Source organism: Achroia grisella, unplaced genomic scaffold (genome assembly GCF_030625045.1).
Source record: "Achroia grisella isolate CSIRO2021 unplaced genomic scaffold, CSIRO_AGI_Agris_v1 utg295, whole genome shotgun sequence".
In the NCBI taxonomy this organism is placed as follows: domain Eukaryota; kingdom Metazoa; phylum Arthropoda; class Insecta; order Lepidoptera; family Pyralidae; genus Achroia; species Achroia grisella.
Window position 1 is genome coordinate 1,455,818 of NW_026712783.1, and position 19,688 is coordinate 1,475,505.

General features: G+C 33.7%; 3 protein-coding genes across 3 annotated transcripts; 1 reads left to right on the top strand and 2 right to left on the bottom strand.

The window, feature by feature from the left end:
* Positions 1-356: 356 nt before the first annotated feature.
* On the bottom strand, positions 357-1,259 carry LOC131843347 (spherulin-2A-like). Its single transcript, XM_059191974.1, has one exon. It carries the CDS (start codon positions 1,257-1,259, stop codon positions 357-359), a length of 903 nt encoding a protein of 300 aa, XP_059047957.1.
* Positions 1,260-6,867: 5,608 nt separating this feature from the next.
* On the bottom strand, positions 6,868-7,770 carry LOC131843346 (spherulin-2A-like). The gene has a single exon (XM_059191973.1). The coding sequence runs from the start codon at positions 7,768-7,770 to the stop codon at positions 6,868-6,870; it is 903 nt and encodes a 300-aa protein (XP_059047956.1).
* A 10,561-nt stretch (positions 7,771-18,331) lies between these two features.
* Positions 18,332-19,222, top strand: LOC131843341 (spherulin-2A-like). Its single transcript, XM_059191969.1, has one exon. It carries the CDS (start codon positions 18,332-18,334, stop codon positions 19,220-19,222), a length of 891 nt encoding a protein of 296 aa, XP_059047952.1.
* Positions 19,223-19,688: the final 466 nt, after the last annotated feature.

The window sequence follows — 19,688 nt, forward strand, 5'->3', positions numbered from 1 at the left end:
GACTAGATGGCGTTGTGTGAATTATCCAGGTATATTATTATATATATTAAACTTTTTCAAATCTCAAAACAAATTGTGTTAAAACAAACACATTTTTAAATGAAATATAACTTTACTGGATTAACAGACTTAAATGTGTGTTCGAGGAACAAACTGCGCTAATATTTATGATCTCACACATGCTAATGGTAGCTAAATCAAACTAAGTCATAATAAATCCATTAATTAATTGAATGGACATCTACATAATAACCTCTAATTTGATAAAATATGTGTACTTAAAGACTACAAAAAGGTGTAACAGAAATGCAAAATCAAAATGCAATAATTTATTCACGCAAATATCTAAGAACATTTTAGAATATACTCATCGGTAAATTGTACAGAATATTATTGGACTTGCTATCTCTAATCACGATATTTGAGTCAGAATAATAACCCAAATTTATGACTTCATGAGATTCCGCAAAAGATTTTAGGCCTCCGGCTCTCATCACACTGTTAATGTTAAGAGCCCAGAAGTGGTGACCGTTGTACTTTTTGGAGTAGTTGACAGCAGTACTCCCGGACAGTGTGGCATCATAGTCTACCTGAATCTGCATGGTGCCTCGTGTAGCGTAAAGCTCAGCTATAACCTTCTGGCCAGGCTCCAAATGTATTTCCACTCTTGATTCGGATCCTACGGTCACTGTTTCTGATCTGGACACGCTCTCTCCCCATTTGGATGTGTATGAGAATGAGGTTTTACCACCGACGGATAACACTTTAATGTCGAAGCCATACTCGATATCCTGGCCGATGGACAACTCGCCACCCTTCTGCCAAGTGGAGGTGACGGTGTTCTTAACTTCCTGTTTAATTTGGGCCTTGAACGTACCCGATGACGTACTGTTGTTCTCGAAGTGTTGCCTCAAAACAATGCTCGGATTAGAGCTGACCTGTAGAACTCTTGCCCTTCGGGGAGTTAAGGTCCTGGTAACTTGGGGCCAGCCGTATGTTTGGTAGAGATCTCCCCAGGGTGTAGGGCTCCTGAGGAAGGCATCATCGGGACGCTGGCCGAAAAAGGCCCTGACGGCGTCCTTCAAGTTATTGTCGCTAAGTTGGAAGGTGTTCCTTTCCTTGTCGCTGATGATGGCTGTATTGCGTCCAGAAAACTTTACCTCTCTTTCCGCTTCGTTGTCTGAAGCGACAACGTTAACTTTAATATTCGCGTAAACTACTGGTACTAGTAACAGGAGTGCCAGATATTTCGACGCCATTTTGTTCTGAAAATAATTAATTTCAATTAGTATACTAAAAATAAATACATGATATTATTTCACAATAAAATTATTGTAAATATACTAATACATTTATTGTTATTAGGTAACTTATTTACACAAAATTGCCCCCTAAAGTGAACATATATTTATCAAGATCTTTTTCTGGTTTCCTTAACCTTCAGTGTGAAGTGAAATGTGTTTGCTTTAAACAACAAAAACAGTTGTTCGTACAATTAATGTATATGGTGGACTAAACACCTTGAGGACAACCTCATGGTGTTAAGTCCGTCATACATACTAACGTTGTTTAATATATTATTATGATAATTATTATTATTTTATTCATAATAGATTGAGTATTAATAATATTCACTTATTAAATTCATTCGTCCCATTGGGGCACATATTTTCGTAATTTTTTAGCCCTTCTGTTTACCCCTTATTACACAATAAATTCTGTTAAAATTTCTTCCTACTTCCAGCCATTTAAACCGTAATACACAAACAAACAGATAGAGCTTTCGCCTTGTTAAGTTTTACAGTTTTAATATATGTAAAAATTAGTAAAAATGTTAAAAACATTTTTGACACTATAATAAAAATGTAATAAATTACTCACTTCTATTATGTCTGCCCAATGAGTAGAAAAATACTAATGATATACATTTTGTGGCTGTTATATACTCTCCCCATAACTATATACAGGGTGTCCTAAACATTTAGTTAACTCAAATAATGAATAGAATAGAATATAGTAGAGAATCCTTTATTCAAATAAATTTAATTTAAGCACTATTGAATAATCATCACGAATTTTTTAATCTACCGCTAATTCGGAATGTTGTCTCATCACAAGAAGAATGAGCTAGAAACTTGCGTGTTGCTCTTCTAAATAATCGGTGTAACTTTAAATTTTTAAGTCGAAACGTGTGTATACAGACTACCAACTAGCACTAATTTATTAGGGTCAAATATAAATACACCATAATTTAAATCAATCGTAGTGGTTAGAGCAGACCAGTCCCTACAAGCAGCACTCGTTCACGAGCATAACGTATGAACCAGCCATCACTACACTCGACTATATTTTAGGGAGCCCAATTTCTCGGCCCACCACGTCGCCACATATCTGAACATTTTAGCGTGCATGACTAAATCCACTCGACCACGTCATAAAGCTACTTAACTGACGGTTTTTGGGGGTGGCTTGCTAAGAAATTTTGGTGGATGGACCCCTCTATTGATGGAAATGAAATGATAGACATGCCTTCGTTAGCTAAAAGGTCCAGAGTGAGTATACGTCAATGAAAACAAATAAAAGTTTAGTCAATTTCAATTTCACACCTTTTTTGGAGTTGAATTAGTGATTTTAAAAAAAATGGCTAACAAACAATAACAAAAGCAGAATAATTGCGATATAAAAAACTACTTTATAAATTATAGTTTTAATCTTTTTGTTTATAAATAGTTACATTAGAAATGCAAGTACTGTGCCAGCTATTGCAGTTAATTCATCATGAATAAATAATAATGTTTTTTTTTATGTCCATAAATTACATAGTTCCAGTTTCAATTGCCAATGGTAAAAATTGTTTTTTTAATAGCACAATGGACAACCGAGCTTGCGGCTCATCTGGCTGTAAGTTTAGCACAAGGGACAATGGCTCACTTTATGGTAAGTAACCACCGCTCATGAGCACCCGCAACAACTGGGGAATTGAAAGTGCGTTGCGTGTTAAGAAGGAATAAGCTTTTTTTCTTGAAAGTTTCAATACTGTATTGGTTCGGAAATTTCTGGGAGTTATTATTGCTGGAAGGTGATTCCACAATGTGGTTGTGGTTGTGCGAGATAAAAATTGTGAGATGGACATCTGGAGACCAAAGCTGCTTGTCCTGGGGTTATGATGTCTTGGTATCTAAGAAGGCATTAGGCCCCCTCTCATTGATATAGAATTATATTTAGTTTTAAGTTTAAAAGTGAAGTACATAATGTAAATTATCTTAGGTTAATTAATTAAACTGTTTTTTTATATGTTAATTAAGTGACATATAATAAATAAAAAAACAGTGATGTACATAAATAGATGAACGTCTATGAAGATAAAATAATAGCAGAATGGAATTAAAATAATATTGTATACAATAATAATAAGTTTATTGTGCAAACTAGCTCATCCGGCAAACGTTGTTTTTGCCATATAAATTAATATTGATACTAAAAAATAGGGGTTGATGGAGGAAGGGTGACAATTTAGGGTTGTATGTACTTTTAATGCTGTCCATAAATATATTTATGTCATAAATATGAAAATAAATGTGGTGGACCATCCTTATCACTTAGGGGTATAAAAAAATAGTTTACATCCTATTCTCACACCCACAGACTATAGATAAAAAAATCATAAGAATCGGTCAATCCGTTTCGGAGAAGTTTTATTAAACACTGAGACAGGAGAATTTTATGTATTAGATTTCCTTCGAAACTTTTTCTTGTCTACACTAATATCTAATGTAACATTATAAAGAGGTAAATTTGTGAGTTTGCGTGTTTGGAGTTATCTCCGGTACTACTGATCCTTCTAGGTTTTTTTTTAAGTATGATAATGGAATGATGCACTCACCTGCGCTAACGGTTTACGCTGGCGGGGCACCAGTGAAGGATGATAAGATGAGCATGAGGTCAGGTCAGTTAACCCATCGTGACAAATTAGTGAGGAATTTATCACGATGGTTTCCGGGGGGAACCGCGTGGAGGTCAACCTGACATGGTATATTGCTAGCAATGAGATTATCAATGCATATTACTAACAATCTACTTTCCCCTCTTTCCGGCTAGTTCAGGCTATGACCAATAGGAGCGGAGTTGCATTGAAAAATATTAAATAAAAACAGGGAAAATGTGGCGCAGAAGAAGTTCAGCGGGTTAGTAAGTTAATATAAAAAAATATTATATTACGAAACTGAAGAGTTTGTTTGTTTGGTTGATCGCGTTGATGTTGGGAATTGTTGGTTCGAATTAATAAAATAATTTTAGTGTTATTTAGTCCATTATTAATAGATATTATTAACCAGGTCTTAACACGAATAATTTTGTGGTAAATAAAGGTCTCTATAATTCTCAGTCAGTTCGTTCGAGAGAGGTAAATACCTTTATTCTTATTATTATTATTAGTGTTATAAGAGCGAAAGTAACTCTATCAAGAAAGTTTGTGTAGAAAATCGTCATCTATGAAGCTAGGACGACGACACTTTTTCTTTGGCATTTTTGGGTTAGATTTTTGAATATTTTTTGAAGTCGCGGGCACAACTACTATAAAATTATTCATAATAAAACCCGGTTAACAATATAAACAATGGATAAGCCTTTTATTGAGGAAGCTATATAACATCACGCTACGACCAATAGGAGTGGCGCTGCAGTGAGAAATATTGCAAAACAGGCGAAAATATGAAGCTAACCAAGACACACGTGCTATAACATATATAAAATTATGATGATGAACATCATTACTATGACACCACATTTAAAAAACTATTAAAATGGTCATAAAAAACTATTTTTTTATATTTACGACCGTATTATGCTTGGGACTTATGTGAACTTATGTGGCCGTGTGAATTGTCGTGACATATTTTGAAAAAAAATTTCTCCGTCATCCTAAAATGTGAACCCAAAGGCAGACAGTGAAAATTAATAATAAAACAATTTAATCTAGCCCTGTTTCTCTTGTAGTCATGTTTTTTGTAATACTATATATATTTTAAAACTTTGTTGTCTTCCGGTAACAATCAAATTTGGGCATATCAAGTTTTAGGTTCACCACAACATCGATAATTGACGATTCTGACTACCCCTACTTGTATAACGGTTGTGAAGGTTTTTTTTTTTGGACTATTCTAATGCTGTTGGCCGTAGCTGGCCTTTACAGCTTCACCGGACGTTAGGGGCGAGTGCAGATGGCACTCCAAACCCGCGGAATTTATTTTTTATATAGGCCATTTTTTGCCTGACGGATACGACTTTAGTCTGAGGGCACCACTAGGGGTTCGTCGTCGTAATTTCGATCCCCGTTTGAATTGGACGGGGGATCGATCGGAGGGGCGCCGGTTGTTAAGGTATTCTTTGTAGTTAGGAATAGCTATTTTATATATGTACAGGTATTGAGGGCATAAATGTTTATATTATACGTAAAATTCTTGTGTCACAATTTTATTTACCATACTTCTCCGAAACTTTTTGACTGATTTTTATGAAATTTTATATGCATATTCAGTAAGTCTGAGAATCCGCTACAATCTATTTTTCATGCCCGTAAGTGATAAGGATTGTCCACTCCCAATTTATTTTTTATATTTTGGACATTTTTTTATAATGTGGCATTAAAAATTACATATAACCCAAAATTTTCACGCTTCTGTCACCAATCCATATTTTTAATAGCGATTTTAATTTATATGGAAAAACAACGTTTGCGGGTCAGCTAGTATTATCTATTATACTATGACGTATTTTTACCAGATATAGATAGATAGATACATAATTTATTTGCTTGAACATTGTTTTATTTACAGTGTAGGTTTTAAAATGACACAATTGTCAACTGATACAAATAATAAACTGTAAAAAGTCGTCTGCATCCCAGTAACCAACCATGTATTCGAGTTTGCTTTGTAAGTTTGTCATAGGGTTAGATAGTGTTTTGTCATAGGGTGCAAATCAGACAGTGAAATTACAGGTTAAGAGGCATAAGGTTCTCTGGCAACGCATGTTTGGTTACGTTACGTTAAGCGTCGATCATCATTACATAGTATAAAACAAAGTCGCTGTCGCTCTCTATCCGTCCCTATGAATCTTTAAAACTACGTAACGGATTTTGAAGCGGTTTTTTTCAATAGATAGAGTGATTCAAGAAGAAGGTTTACATGTATAATACATGTACACCCGTGCGAAGCCGGGGTGGGTAGCTAGTAATAGTATAATTCAGTTTGAATAAAGACGAGCGATATTGAAATTTCTAGCAATGTGTTAATTATAAGGCTTTTTTGGTACTAATTTCTCAATGTGATAATGGCGATTTTATTACACGTTCGCTTTGCAGTAATAATGTTTTTTTTTATATTTAGCAAAACAGAACAATCACTGGTGAGATCATTAGAAGTATTTTTGTAATATTAAGTTGTAACGATACGGTGAATGAAGTTTACTTATTTTAAATAGTATTTATACATTTTAATATGACTAATAATGTACGTCCAAGTCTACAAAACTTACAATTCAATAAATGGAATACGACCATAAAGAAATATCGTAACTTTTTAAAGACATTATTCCGATAATATAAGTAGGTAATTTAAATAATAATAGACAATGTTCCAAGAAGTTTTTATGAAGATTTAATTCTTAACCGTACTATTAGTTTTAACTGCATCAAAATAGAAAATAAATTAAGTATTGCTATATTTTTTTCAAAAAATATCCAGAAAAATATATTACTTATAGTTTTTTATAATTATAATTTAATAGAAAAAGGAAATAAATAGATGAAAAATTAAAATAAATAAGAAATAGTGGCAATTTATTTAAACGTCCATATTTATGTACATATTAGAAAATGCTCATGGGTAAAGAGTACAGTATAGCGTTAGACTTGGCGTCTCTGATCACAACTTTAGAGCTGGAGTAGTATCCTAGATTGATTACTTCCCGGGACTGTGCTGAGGTGTTCAGGTTATCAGCTCGCATCACTGCGTTGATGTCCAGAGCCCAGAAGTGGTGGCCCTTGTAAGTGTCAGCGTAGTTGACGGCAGTAGAACCGGAGAGAGTTCCCTCATAGTCTACCTGGATCTGCATGGTGCCTCGGGTGGCGAATAGCTCAGCTACCACTCTCTGGCCAGGCTCCAGGGTTATTTCAACGCCTGATTCGGATCCTACGGTCACTGTTTCTGATTTGGACACGCTCTCTCCCCATTTGGATGTGTAAGAGAATGAGGTCTTGCCACCGACGGATACAACTTTAATGTCGAAGCCGTACTCGATTTCCTGGCCGACGGTCAACTCACCTCCCTTTTCCCAAGTGGAAGTGACAGTGTTCTGAACTTCCTGTTTAATTTGGGCCTTGAATGTAGCAGATGTGGTACTGTTGTTCTCGAAGTGTTGCGTCAATACGATGCTTGGGTTCGAGGTGACCTGTAGGACCTTTGCTCTCTGAGGAGCCAAGGATCGGGCGACTTGGGGCCAGCCGTATGTCTGGTAGAGATCGCCCCAGGGTGTTGGGCTCTTGACGTAGGCATCGTCAGGGCGCTTTCCGAAGTAGGACCTGACGGCGTTCTTCAAGTTGTTGTCGCTGAGTTGGAAAGTGTTTCTTTCGGTGTCGCTGATGATGTCCACATTGCTTCCAGAAAGTTCCACAAGGCGTTCTGCCTCGTTGTCTGAAGCGACAACATTGACTTCAATCTTGGCGTAGATTACCGGAAGTACAAACAGGAGTGCCAAAAATTTCGACGCCATTTTGTTCTGAAAAGATAAAAATAAAATGATTAAAACAACATTTAATAATTAATTGATATTACAAGTGCGTTTAAACAAAGAGTCAATACTACTGAAGGTGAGTTAGAAATATCTTCGAATCGAACAAACGATGGTTTTGAAGAAATATTCATTGAATAAATATTGTTCCAAAAATCAGCATCTTAAAATGAGCCGTTAATATTTCCAATTACCGTCTTATAGCTTCCCAATAATGGAATAATTTTTGTCACGAAACGTGAGATTATTATTCGAATTTTATGAATATTAAATTATTCAATATTCAAATGGCTTTCATGGATAACCGTTAGCTATCCACGGATAACTTCGATATACAATTAAGTAAATCCTTATCGATCGTTAAAGAGCCATTAAAAGTGACTCCAATTGGGAAACGATCCAGTGATAATGTAATACTCACTTTGAGGATGTACGCCCTTCGAGTAATAATAAAATTAGATTTTGTGGCTATTATATACCATAATCGTATGATATATGGTACATATAGGCTGTTCTTTATTTTTAATATTTTAATTAAAAAATATAATAACAATAAATCTGGATTATCTGGAAATTTCCAATAGGAATAACAAAGACCAACACAAACAATCATACTCATGAATATAAACGATTGCTTTGCGATCATCAGAAGTAAGACGATGTGATAAACTGCTGCTAGACCAAAGCTATCATCACGAGAGCCTTATGGAATGAGAAAGACCTGGTCCCTCTCATGTTGGAATCATATACCGCAAACTTGGGGACATCATGGATCTAGGACACTTGTAACAGAAATATATATAGTAATTATCTTTATATATTTTGTCAAATCTTGTCGTCGTCGCTACCACAAAGCCTTAACACCAAGATTTATAACCAGTGCGTCCTACCCGTTATGACATACTGTGCCGAAACGTGAACACTGACGATATGACTGGTCCACCAACTAAAGTCGCTCAACGAGCTATGGAAAGAGCTATGCTTGGAGTTTCTCTGAGGGATCAAATCCGAAACGAAGTAATTCGCTAGAGAACTAAGGTCACCAACAAAGCTCTTCGTATTTGTAAGTTATAATGAGCAAATCATATCTGTCACAGAACCGATGCTCGCTGGAGTAGACGTGTTCTAGAGTGGACATTGCGAATTGGCAAACATAGTATAGGACGACCCGTAGCTAGGTGGAGCGATGACATACGTAGGGTTGCGGATAGCAACTGGAAGAGCAGGGCTGAAGCGTGCCCAGTAGCGTGCCTTGGGAGAGGCCTATGTCCAGCAGTGGACTGATGATAATGATTTTATTGAATCATTAGTTATTGTGCGTCTACTTCAGTACTTAATGATTTTGTTAATTCCTAGTGAATTTGCCATGATGAGTTAACTGACCTGACCTCATAACCTCACCTTATCATTCTCCACTGGTGCACCATTTCATTATTGCAGAGCAACAATATATCTCCCTTCTTACTAATGTTATTAACGTGAAAGTTTGTGAGTATAGATGTATAGATAGATGGATGTTTGTTTGTTTGTTCGTTTATTGTTGCAGGCAAAAAATACAAATTTTTATGATGATTTTTATGATTCTTTACAGTACTATATCTTATACATCAGAATAACATAGAGACTATAATTTATAAACTTATTATGTATATTAGGCGAAATATATGATAAATGTCGTGTAAAAGTGAATCAGATGAAGTTGCGAGGATAAGCTAGTGTTATACAAAAAGTGAGGGAAGGGGATTCTTAATAGAAAACCAGACATGTACCATGTCTTGTCGAACACCACGAGGTTCTCCCTAGAAACCATGGTAAATTCCTAGTGAATCTGTCATGATGGGCTAACTGACCTGACCTCATGCTCTTCTTATCATCCTCCACTAGTGCCCCGCCAGCGTAAACCGTTAGCGCAAGCGATTGCACCATTCCATTAAGATCTATTTTAAAAAATACACTAAGTTATAAGTACAAAACGAAGTCTAGACGTTTATTAAATACGTACAAGTAGTTTTTAATAGAAATATATTAATATAATAATTATTTTTATATAAAATGACATGTTACTTTTTAGAACATACTGTATATAGCAGATTTGTTTCAGCTTGCACTGCAATAAGTCGCAAACGATTACTACGCAATTGTTAAGTTGCCAACTTATAATACATGTTTGCAATTTATTGTTCTAATTAATTTTACTTACAAATTATTTATGAAAATAGTTATATCAGTAAATTATTTATAAAACTAGTTATTAGCCCTGACTTTGTCTTCACAATATTTCATTTTTTCTTCCAAATCTGATTTGTCGGCAGCGTTGTTCTAGCGGTTTAAGAGCCGCTTTGCTGTCGATGATCGCGGGTTCGATTCGTCGCACGGTACAAACATTTGTGTTAGTATGATTGTTTATATCAGTCTGGATGTTTTCTATGTATTTAAGTAATTTGTATCGGTTGTCTAATAACCTATAAAACCAGCTCCAATAGAGGGTGCTGTGTAAATTGTCCAGGGTTGTTATTATTATTATAATTACAATTATAAATTATTTTTTAAAGTAAAATAGAACCTATATGATCAATCAGTGATACAGTCTACCTTTATATCAAAATTCATCAGGATCTGTTCAGCCGTTTAGTTGTAAAAAGGTAACAAACAGAGATAGTTACTTTCGAATTTACAATTCTTTTTTAATACCTTAACGGTACATCTGGTAGTGCAATTATAGATCACATTAAAAGTAGCAAATAAATTTATTATTGCATTCATACATACCAGTTAGAATAACCAAAGAAAACCCTATAACAAACTAGCTGTGCCAGGGGTTTACCAGCATGAAATTTATAGCCTATATGTTACTCATATGTTTAAGGGTATATTACTGTAAAGTTTCATCAAAAACCGTGTAGTAGTTTTTGAAAAAATAACTTAAATAATTGAAAGAATAATAAACTTTTTTTTCGGACTACTCTAATGCTGTTGGCCGCAGCTGGCCATTACAGCTTCACCGGACGTTAGGGGGCGAGTGCAGATGGTACTCCAAACCCGCGGAAGGACTTATGGAGCGGCTGAAGGCCAATTCTCGCCTGACGGATACGATTTTAATCTGAGGGCACCGCTAGGGGTTCGAACCTCAGCTCAGACCGTCGTAATTTCGATCCCCGTTTGAATTGGACGGGGGATCCACCCACTCCATCCAAATTCACAAACTTGCGTATATAATATTAGTAACATTTCACTATTTTCATTTTAATACATTTTTGTATTACTGGAACATAAGAATTTACTTCTTTGCATCTCCGGAATTAATATAGTTATTCGCATATTCATGCGAATACTACTGTCGTATCCAGAATTAAATAAATATGATATCAATGTTTTAATCACCCGAGAGCCAGTCAGGAATATATTTTGATATAAAGGTATTGGTGTCAGCTATAAAAATAATAATCTCAGGACCATTCAAACAGCGCCATCATTCCCAATTTAAGATAGCTAAAGCTTGTCTTACTAGATAACTGATACAAATACATAGATTTTTTTCGTAAATACATACACATTAGAAACACCCACACTGATAAAAACAATCATACTCATGAATACAAATGTTTGCACCGTGCGAGGAATGGTACCCGCGACCATCGGACGTAAAGCGGTGTGCTAAACCGCTAAACCACCGAGGTCAAAGCTATTCTTTTAATTCAGGAGTTTTGGATCCAAATCAGGGCCACGATTTCTTAGTAATTTACCTTTTTTTATAGAATTTATATTGTTCATATAGACAAAATGCCATTATTAGAAACCCGAGACAAGTAAAAGTTATCTTGGTCACTTGAGTCTCTGTTACAGCCTCCAAGCAACTGGTTTCGGTTGTAGAGCGTAGATTAGACAGTGAAATTACAGTAAATATGTAATCTAAACACTAATATTAATAATACTCAATATTTAAAAATTGCAAGAAATAACTAAGCTTAACCTTTAGTTGGAAGTTCTTTAAGAAAAGAAAATAAATTAAATATTGCTTATATTTTTATATTATTTATTCAGAAAAAAGTAATAGTTAATTAATAATAGTGATTTAATAGAAAAAGGTAATAAATAAATGAAAATATTATTCATATAATAATGAAGTCAGTCAGTGAAATATAAAGTCGTTTTGGTCACTTCAGCCTCACATATTACAGCAAGCAGCTGGCTTTGTAACATGTGTTTCGATAGTAGGGTGCAATTAGGCAGAGAAATTACAGGGTAAGATAAGATTGACATGAAATTATTTATTTTTATTTTATTTATACTCTTTATTGCACCACAATACACAAATTAAAGTACAAACATAACAATTAAAGTAAATACATTGACTGATACAAAAGGCGGTATTATTACTGGCAATCTCTTCCAGACTACCTTCCTTAGGGTGGATAGAGAAATAAAAGTAATGTCAATGCAGATAAAATATTTAAGAAAAAAATTTAGATTTGTTGAATTTTAAATGATTATTAAAAATGTTGGACATTTCAACCTGATATTGGTAGTTGCACTACTGTTACCCACTCACTAATAGCTATGATTCACTGTTGCGTTGACTGGTAAAGATCTCTTTTAGAGATAAGTCCTATGCTCACTTTGTATATAATTATGTTTACTACTGTATTTTAAAGTGCAATAAAGAATGTATAGTAAAATACTATTATTAGAAACCAGAGGTAAACTGTAAAAAGTTGGCTGTGTATGTACTCAATCTGATCTATTTCAGCCGTCAAGCAGCTTGCTTGATAAGCTGTGCTTCATTTGTAGCATGAAATTAGGCAGTAAAATTACAGGCATGACATGATATTCCTCTGGAATGATAAACTAACCTATAACCACAGATAACATAATATTACCTATAACTAAACGACTACTTGAAACATGAGCGTGAATAGCAATAGTTGTTCGAGCACTGGACTTTCATTTAATGTTAGACATAGACACCTATATATATTTATACATTACATATATACATTGTAAATAAACAGGCTTTTAAAAAGTACCTAATTCAATTGAGTTTCTTGCCAGTTCTTCTCAATTGTATCTAAATACTGAACTGGACAGTAGGGAAAATTATTATAATAGAAAAATTTGACGTTCATAAGCGGCTAAAATGTCCTACATGAATAAAAGATTTTTGAATTTTGATAACGCATGAGTATACAAAACAGGTCAATATAATAATATAATACGGGTATTACATGATAACGTGATATATCCGTAGCAATGAATTATCATGTTCAATATAGGCTTTATATTAAAGAAAAGAAAATTGGTATTACGGGTATTACATGATAACGTGATATCCGTAGTGCTGTTCAATATAGGCTTATCTACCATCAGGTAAAAATGTTGGGGCACTTGATACGACACGACGAACTAATTAATAACATTATTGAAGGAAAAATAGATGGAAAGAGAGGAAGGGGAAGACCAAGACACAGCTATATCAAGCAAGTTAAAGAAAAAGTTGGAGTCGTGTCGTATCAACAGCTAAAAAGACTGATAGAAGATCGTGGAAGGTGGCGGGAGCTCGACAAGAGCACAGCTCTTAAATTATGAATGATTGAACATTGAAGGTAGCCGCAACCATCGTACCATCAGGTAGCCGTCGACCAGTTTGCCATTGAAATTAAATAAATAATTACCTAATAAATTTGTTTCGATTAGTTTAATTAAGGAAACAACAAGTTTAGCTGAAACATTGAAAACTCATATATTGTGTTTTGCAAAATGAATTACTAAATTTTGCCTACACGTTAATATTGCAAGTTTTGCAACAGTTCAAAGTATAAAGTAGTATTTTGGCATTAGAATACATGTTTTATAATACATGATTTTGTTCCCTACTTTACTTGTTATTTAACCTATTCTATACATATAAATAAAATTGGAGTAGGATCTTTTATTTTAGAAAGAAAAATTATTTTAGAAAAATGTTTATAATATTCATATAACCGTTTTTTACTACATGCGTATGAATATAAATACGGTACATACACTAAAATAATATTTTTTACAATTTTTTGTCTGTCTGTCTGTGTTTGTTTTTTCTAATAATATATACAAAGATTTTTTTAGCTATTCTAATTACAGCTTGAAACGAGTTGGACCGATTTGAAGGGACGGGACTTCAGTCTTATTCGAACCTCGGCTCAGGCCGTTGTAATTTCGATCGCCGATTGAATTTGACGGGGGATCGAACTGAGAGAGCAGATTTTGTTCAAGTAAAAGTATAGCCCAGAAACTATGAAATTCTTTCACTGTTTCATAGGTACATTATTGCAATTATATATTTTAACATATGTAATGAAACCTATATAGGTATCTTTAAAAAGTCAGGGCCGGTGCTGTCGCTGTCTGTCCGTCTCTATATATGCTAAAATCTTTAAAACTACGCAACGGATTTTAAAGCGGTTTTTTTAATAGATAGAGTGATTCAAGAGGTTTTTATACATAATATATGTACACCCGTGCGAAGCCGGGGCGAGTAGCTAGTAATTTACATAAAATACATATCTATACATATAAATAAAATTAAGAGTGTCTGTTTGTAATATTGGAATAACCATTTCTTACTATGTAGTAAAAAACGGTTATTTCAATATTACAATACCATATATATATATATGGTACATATAACAAAATAACATTTTTTATAATATTTGTCTGTTTGTCTGTCCGTCTGTTTGTTCCGGCTAATCTCTTAAATGGCTGGACCGATTTTGACGGGACTTTTTTTGGCAGGTAACTGATATAATAAAGAGTAACTTAGGCTGCTTTTATTTTAGAAAATTCTATTATTTTATAAAAATAAAGTTAATTTCCACGCGGACGAAGTCGCGGGAACAGCCAGAAAATACAAATAACAGTTTTTTAATACAAGCATATGAATTTAAACACGGTACATACACCAAAACATTATTACCATTTTTGTCTCTCTGTCTGTCTGTTCGTTCCGGCTAATCTCTGAAGTAGCTGGACGGATTTTGTCGAGACTTTTATTGGCAGATTTCATTTTATAAAAATAAGTAAAACTAATTAACTATTCCACGCGGACGAAGTCGCATGTATAGCTAGTCTAACATACAATTTTAAGTAGAGTCATCGTTGAAAACTCATGTTTGCTAGTAAGCATGTCCTAATTTCATCAAATTGATGTTTTGCTTGCATTATTGAATAAGTTTAGCTGAATTTACTGCACTTGAAAATATCGCAATTCAGTATTATATAGTAATTATGATCAAGTGATGATTATTATGCTACGGTTATATATACCATTTGTAATTTTACAACAATGTCTAGATATTCTATTTTATTCTAGAATATAATAGAACATTCTTGATCAATAAACTTAAATTTAAACACTTTTGAATAGTCATTTTTGTTGTCACAAACTTTATTAGATATTGTTATTTTTACAAATACATCTTATATATAAAATTCTCGTGTCACAGTTTTCGTTCCCATACTCCTCCGAAACGGCTTGACCGATTCTCATGAAATTTTGTGAGCGTATTGAGTAGGTCTGAGAATCGGAATTTTTTTTTTCATTTTTTAGACAAAATTTTTAGTTTCTATTTTTTTATGATACGACATACAAAAATACATACAATCCTAAATTTTCACCCTTCTATCATCAACCCCTATTTTTTTATAGCGTTATTAATTTATATGGCAAAACAACGTTTGCCGGGACAGCTAGTATACATATATAATAAATTTTGAATAGAAATTACAATATCTATTCATATAAATAAAATTGGAGTGTCTGTTTGTAATATTGAAATAACCGTTTTTTACTACATGCATATGAATATGAATACGGTACATACACCAAAATAACATTTTTAACCATTTTTGTCTGTCTGTTTGTTCCGGCTAATGTCTAAAATGGCTGAACCGGTTTTGACGGGACTTTTTTTGGCAGGTAGCTGATGTAATAAAGAGTTATTTAGGCTGCTTTTATTTTAGAAAAATGAAGTTAAATTCCACGCGGGCGAAGTCGCGGGAACAGCTAGTATGAAATATAAAATTATACCTATGGCCAGTACGTCATCAACAAAAATAGAGAGATAGACAAGTTTTATAATTATTTTTTGTTATGGGTACTTTCATTTCACTTTTCATTTAGTAAAAGGCTATTAATTTGAAATTAGAAACAGACGTATGAATTTTATATTTATTTGTACAGATAATAGTAATTACAAAACCCATACAAAGTCAGGGATATTTGCTAGTTTTCATCAATACCTAAACTGTATTAGTATTAATTGAATCTGTAATCAAAACAATATTAGGTACTAAGACGTATTGATAAAGATTTCTTATTACAGACAAAACTCTAATTGTTATTTTATTAATGCTTGACTTAAGATAATTAAAGATCATATAAATCTTGGAACCTATAAAAGACGTTGTTGTTATCAACAACGTCTTTTATAGGTTTAATACTTATGTATTGGAATTTCAACGACATTACTGACGACTCTTTTATAATTCCAATATCTTGCAGATTTATCAAATTTTTATACAATCGGATTGTTCATGAGAATGAGCTAAAGATAGTAATCTCACGACAATTCACACAGCGCCATCTAGACCTAAGTTAAGCTTAGCTAGCTTAACTTAGGTCTAGATGGCGCGTCTAGAAGCTTGTGTTATGAGCACTAGATAACTGACACAAATATATATAGATATATTTTTTCGTAAATACATAGGTACGTAGAAAACTCCCAGACCGATACGAACAATCATACACATGAATACGAATGTTTGTGCCGTGCGAGGAATCGAACCCGCGACCATCGGACGTAAAGTGGTGTGCTAAACCGCTAGAGTCGTCGAGAGGTCGTCAAATATAGGTCCTTTTTTCCTAAAAATCGGGTTTTTCAGTTACGTGTAATTATAAATCAAACTTTGTTAAAAAATAGCCGAGTGTGAAATGTTTAAACTATTTATCTAATACTTATATCTTATCCATGATAAAATTTAATCGAATTTAATTACTTATTGCAGAAAAATGTCATAGTAGCATGTTTTTGCATAGAGAGGGTCATGCAGTCTTAAAGGGTCTCATAAAATGTTTGTGCGTAAAAAGAAGGTACCCAACACTTTTTAGAGATAAAAAGTAGCTATCTTAGGTGTTAATTCAGGCAATGGACTGTCTATGTACCAAAATGAATCAATAATGAAGTTATAAATATAATAGTTATAAAATTCATATACACATACTCGCACACACTCGCGCACTTAAAATATATAATCTGTATTTTTTGTTTCTGTATTTATTATTACCTTTTGTTATATATTATCGGAATTACTATTATATAAACGCAAAATTATTATCATCTGATGGCCGTAACAATGTAACTTGAACAGTTAAACTTGCTTTAACTTCTACGTTTCAGGCATAGTCTAGTGTGGAGTCATAGATAAAATGTTACGTTAAGTTTTCCGAAATAAGCATTATTCTGTTCTATTCAATCTATTCTAAAAATAAGACAAAATTAATGAGTAACAATTATTAAACAGTGATAAAAATATGACTAACAAGAGGCCAAAAGGTCCTGTCTTATTTTTTTGGTTTGAATCCAAATCCATTCAGCCATTTTCGCGTGTGTAATAAAGATTCAAACATAGAAACTTTCACATTTATAATAATAAGATTATCTTTATTTAATTTATTATTAAGTAATAAACCAATTAATGATCACACAATGAAACTGTAATAAATTGTTTTAGTAATTTAAATGTTGTCAAATTATCAACAGATGAGTACTATATAAGCGCGACTGTCCGATGTATAAACGTAAGTCAGTCCTGTATCACTATTCGGGTACTCACTGGGTGTCAGTGAGATCGTACCTACTATGATGTGAGTACTCACTGCTGTGACGTCACTGTGTCAGTGTCAGTCAGTTAGTAAATCATAGAGTATTTGAGAAGGTCCTAAAAAGCTAGCTAATACTAAACCATAGATATGATACATTATTTTTTCTTTTATCTAAAAAAGAACTGGGATTCTAATTTAGTTATTGCTTTAAATAATATATATCTACTCCTGAAACTAATCATCAATATCGATAATTTTTGATACAATTTTATAATTACAAAACAAACAACCAACTCTTTCTCTCCCCTGCTCTTTTACTTGCTGTGCTAAACAGGGTCCGTAATTGTCCTGCTGAATGTAAAGTTAACAACTACTTACTTTTATTTATAAATAAGTTAACTTCTGTATATTTGTGGTTTAAAATATGAGGAATAAATCAATTCATAATATAATTTGAAATATTTCTATTTGTGCATCACAATTTTATAGATTATTTTTTTATTTAAAAATATAATTTCACCGTATTTTTATATTTTATGTTAGAGCAAGTAAGTAGGTTAAAGATTGTTTGTTTGATTGCTAGCAAGTCAACTTCAGAGACCAATGGAGTTTAGCTCCAGATAAGTAAAAATTGTATTTGAAATACTTTTAGTAATAATGTTAATTTTATATCTTTACAGTTTCAAAATGACGTACATAATATTCCTACTTCCGGGGCTTGCTTTAGCGAACATCAACGTGCAAGTCTCCGGGAAGTTTAACCCTGAAGATTCGTCATTGATGACGGTCCTCACATCTGGAAAACAAGTGGGAATTATCACTGACACAGAGCGGAACACCTTCGAATTAAACGACAACAACCTTAAGAACAGCGTCAATTCTTACTTTGGTAAACGTCCCGATGACGCTTACCTTCGCAGTCCTACACCCTGGGGCGATTTATACAAGAGTTACGGCTGGGACCAGGTCAGGAGGACCTTGGTGCCGAGGAACGGCAAAATATTGAGAATCACATCCAAACCAGTTGTTGTTATGGAACAAGTCTTCGAGAATAACAGCACCAGACCCGCTCTCTTCAATGTGGGTATATCGCAAACTGTTGAAAACACCGTAACATCATCTTGGAGCAAAGGTGGGGCACTGTCTATAGGACAAGAGATCAGTTATGGCTTCGATATTGAAGTTGCTAGTGGAGGGGGCACCACTTCTCTTTCATACACTTCATCATGGGGAGAGAACACGGATAAATCAGAGAGTATTACTGTAGGAGCTTCATCAGCTATGGAGATCACATTGCAGCCTGGACAAGCGGTGATAGCTCAATTGCATGCGACTAGGGGCTCTATTGAGGTTGAAGTGGAGTATGAAGCTGCGTTATCTGGTGATACCGCAATCAACTACTCCAAAACTTATAAAGGACATCACTTCTGGGCACTAGGTATAAGAGATGTGATGTCCAGCGGAGGACTAAGCAACAAAAAGGAATCCAAAGAAGTTATCAGCATTGGATTCTATGCAAACTCAAAAGTTGTCGTACATGATAAGTCTGCTGGAAAGAGACTGATGGAATTACGATAATTTTGAATTATACGGATTTTAAATATAAAATTTAATTTAGTATTACATTTTATTGTTTTTTAAAACGAATTTATTTTATACAAGCTGTATTCTACCTATTTATTATGAATCACCAGGAAACTACATAAAATAAGATAAAAAGTATATCTCTGTATATTCTTTACCTCCCAGTAAATATTCAAATATTAAGAAAACACATTAAACATTAGAAATTGAAATAATCTTTATTCAAATAAACTTGATACTAACTCTTTTGAATAGTCATATTTTTTATTCTATCACTTATTCGGAACGCAGACTCATCCCAAGAGAGCAAGAAACTTGTGTGTTGAATAAATGTTATTTTAAATAAATAATTACACAAATATAAGTAAGAGGCATCCGATAATCATAATTAACTGCCATGTAACTGTATTTCATTATATTGTTATGGATAAAATGTATGTCGTACTGTGTTTGCGATGTA

Coding starts and splice junctions, on each gene's coding strand:
- LOC131843346 (XM_059191973.1), bottom strand. CDS start 7,770: ATGGCGTCGAAATTTTTGGCACTCCTGTTTGTACTTCCGGTAATCTAC.
- LOC131843341 (XM_059191969.1), top strand. CDS start 18,332: ATGACGTACATAATATTCCTACTTCCGGGGCTTGCTTTAGCGAACATC.
- LOC131843347 (XM_059191974.1), bottom strand. CDS start 1,259: ATGGCGTCGAAATATCTGGCACTCCTGTTACTAGTACCAGTAGTTTAC.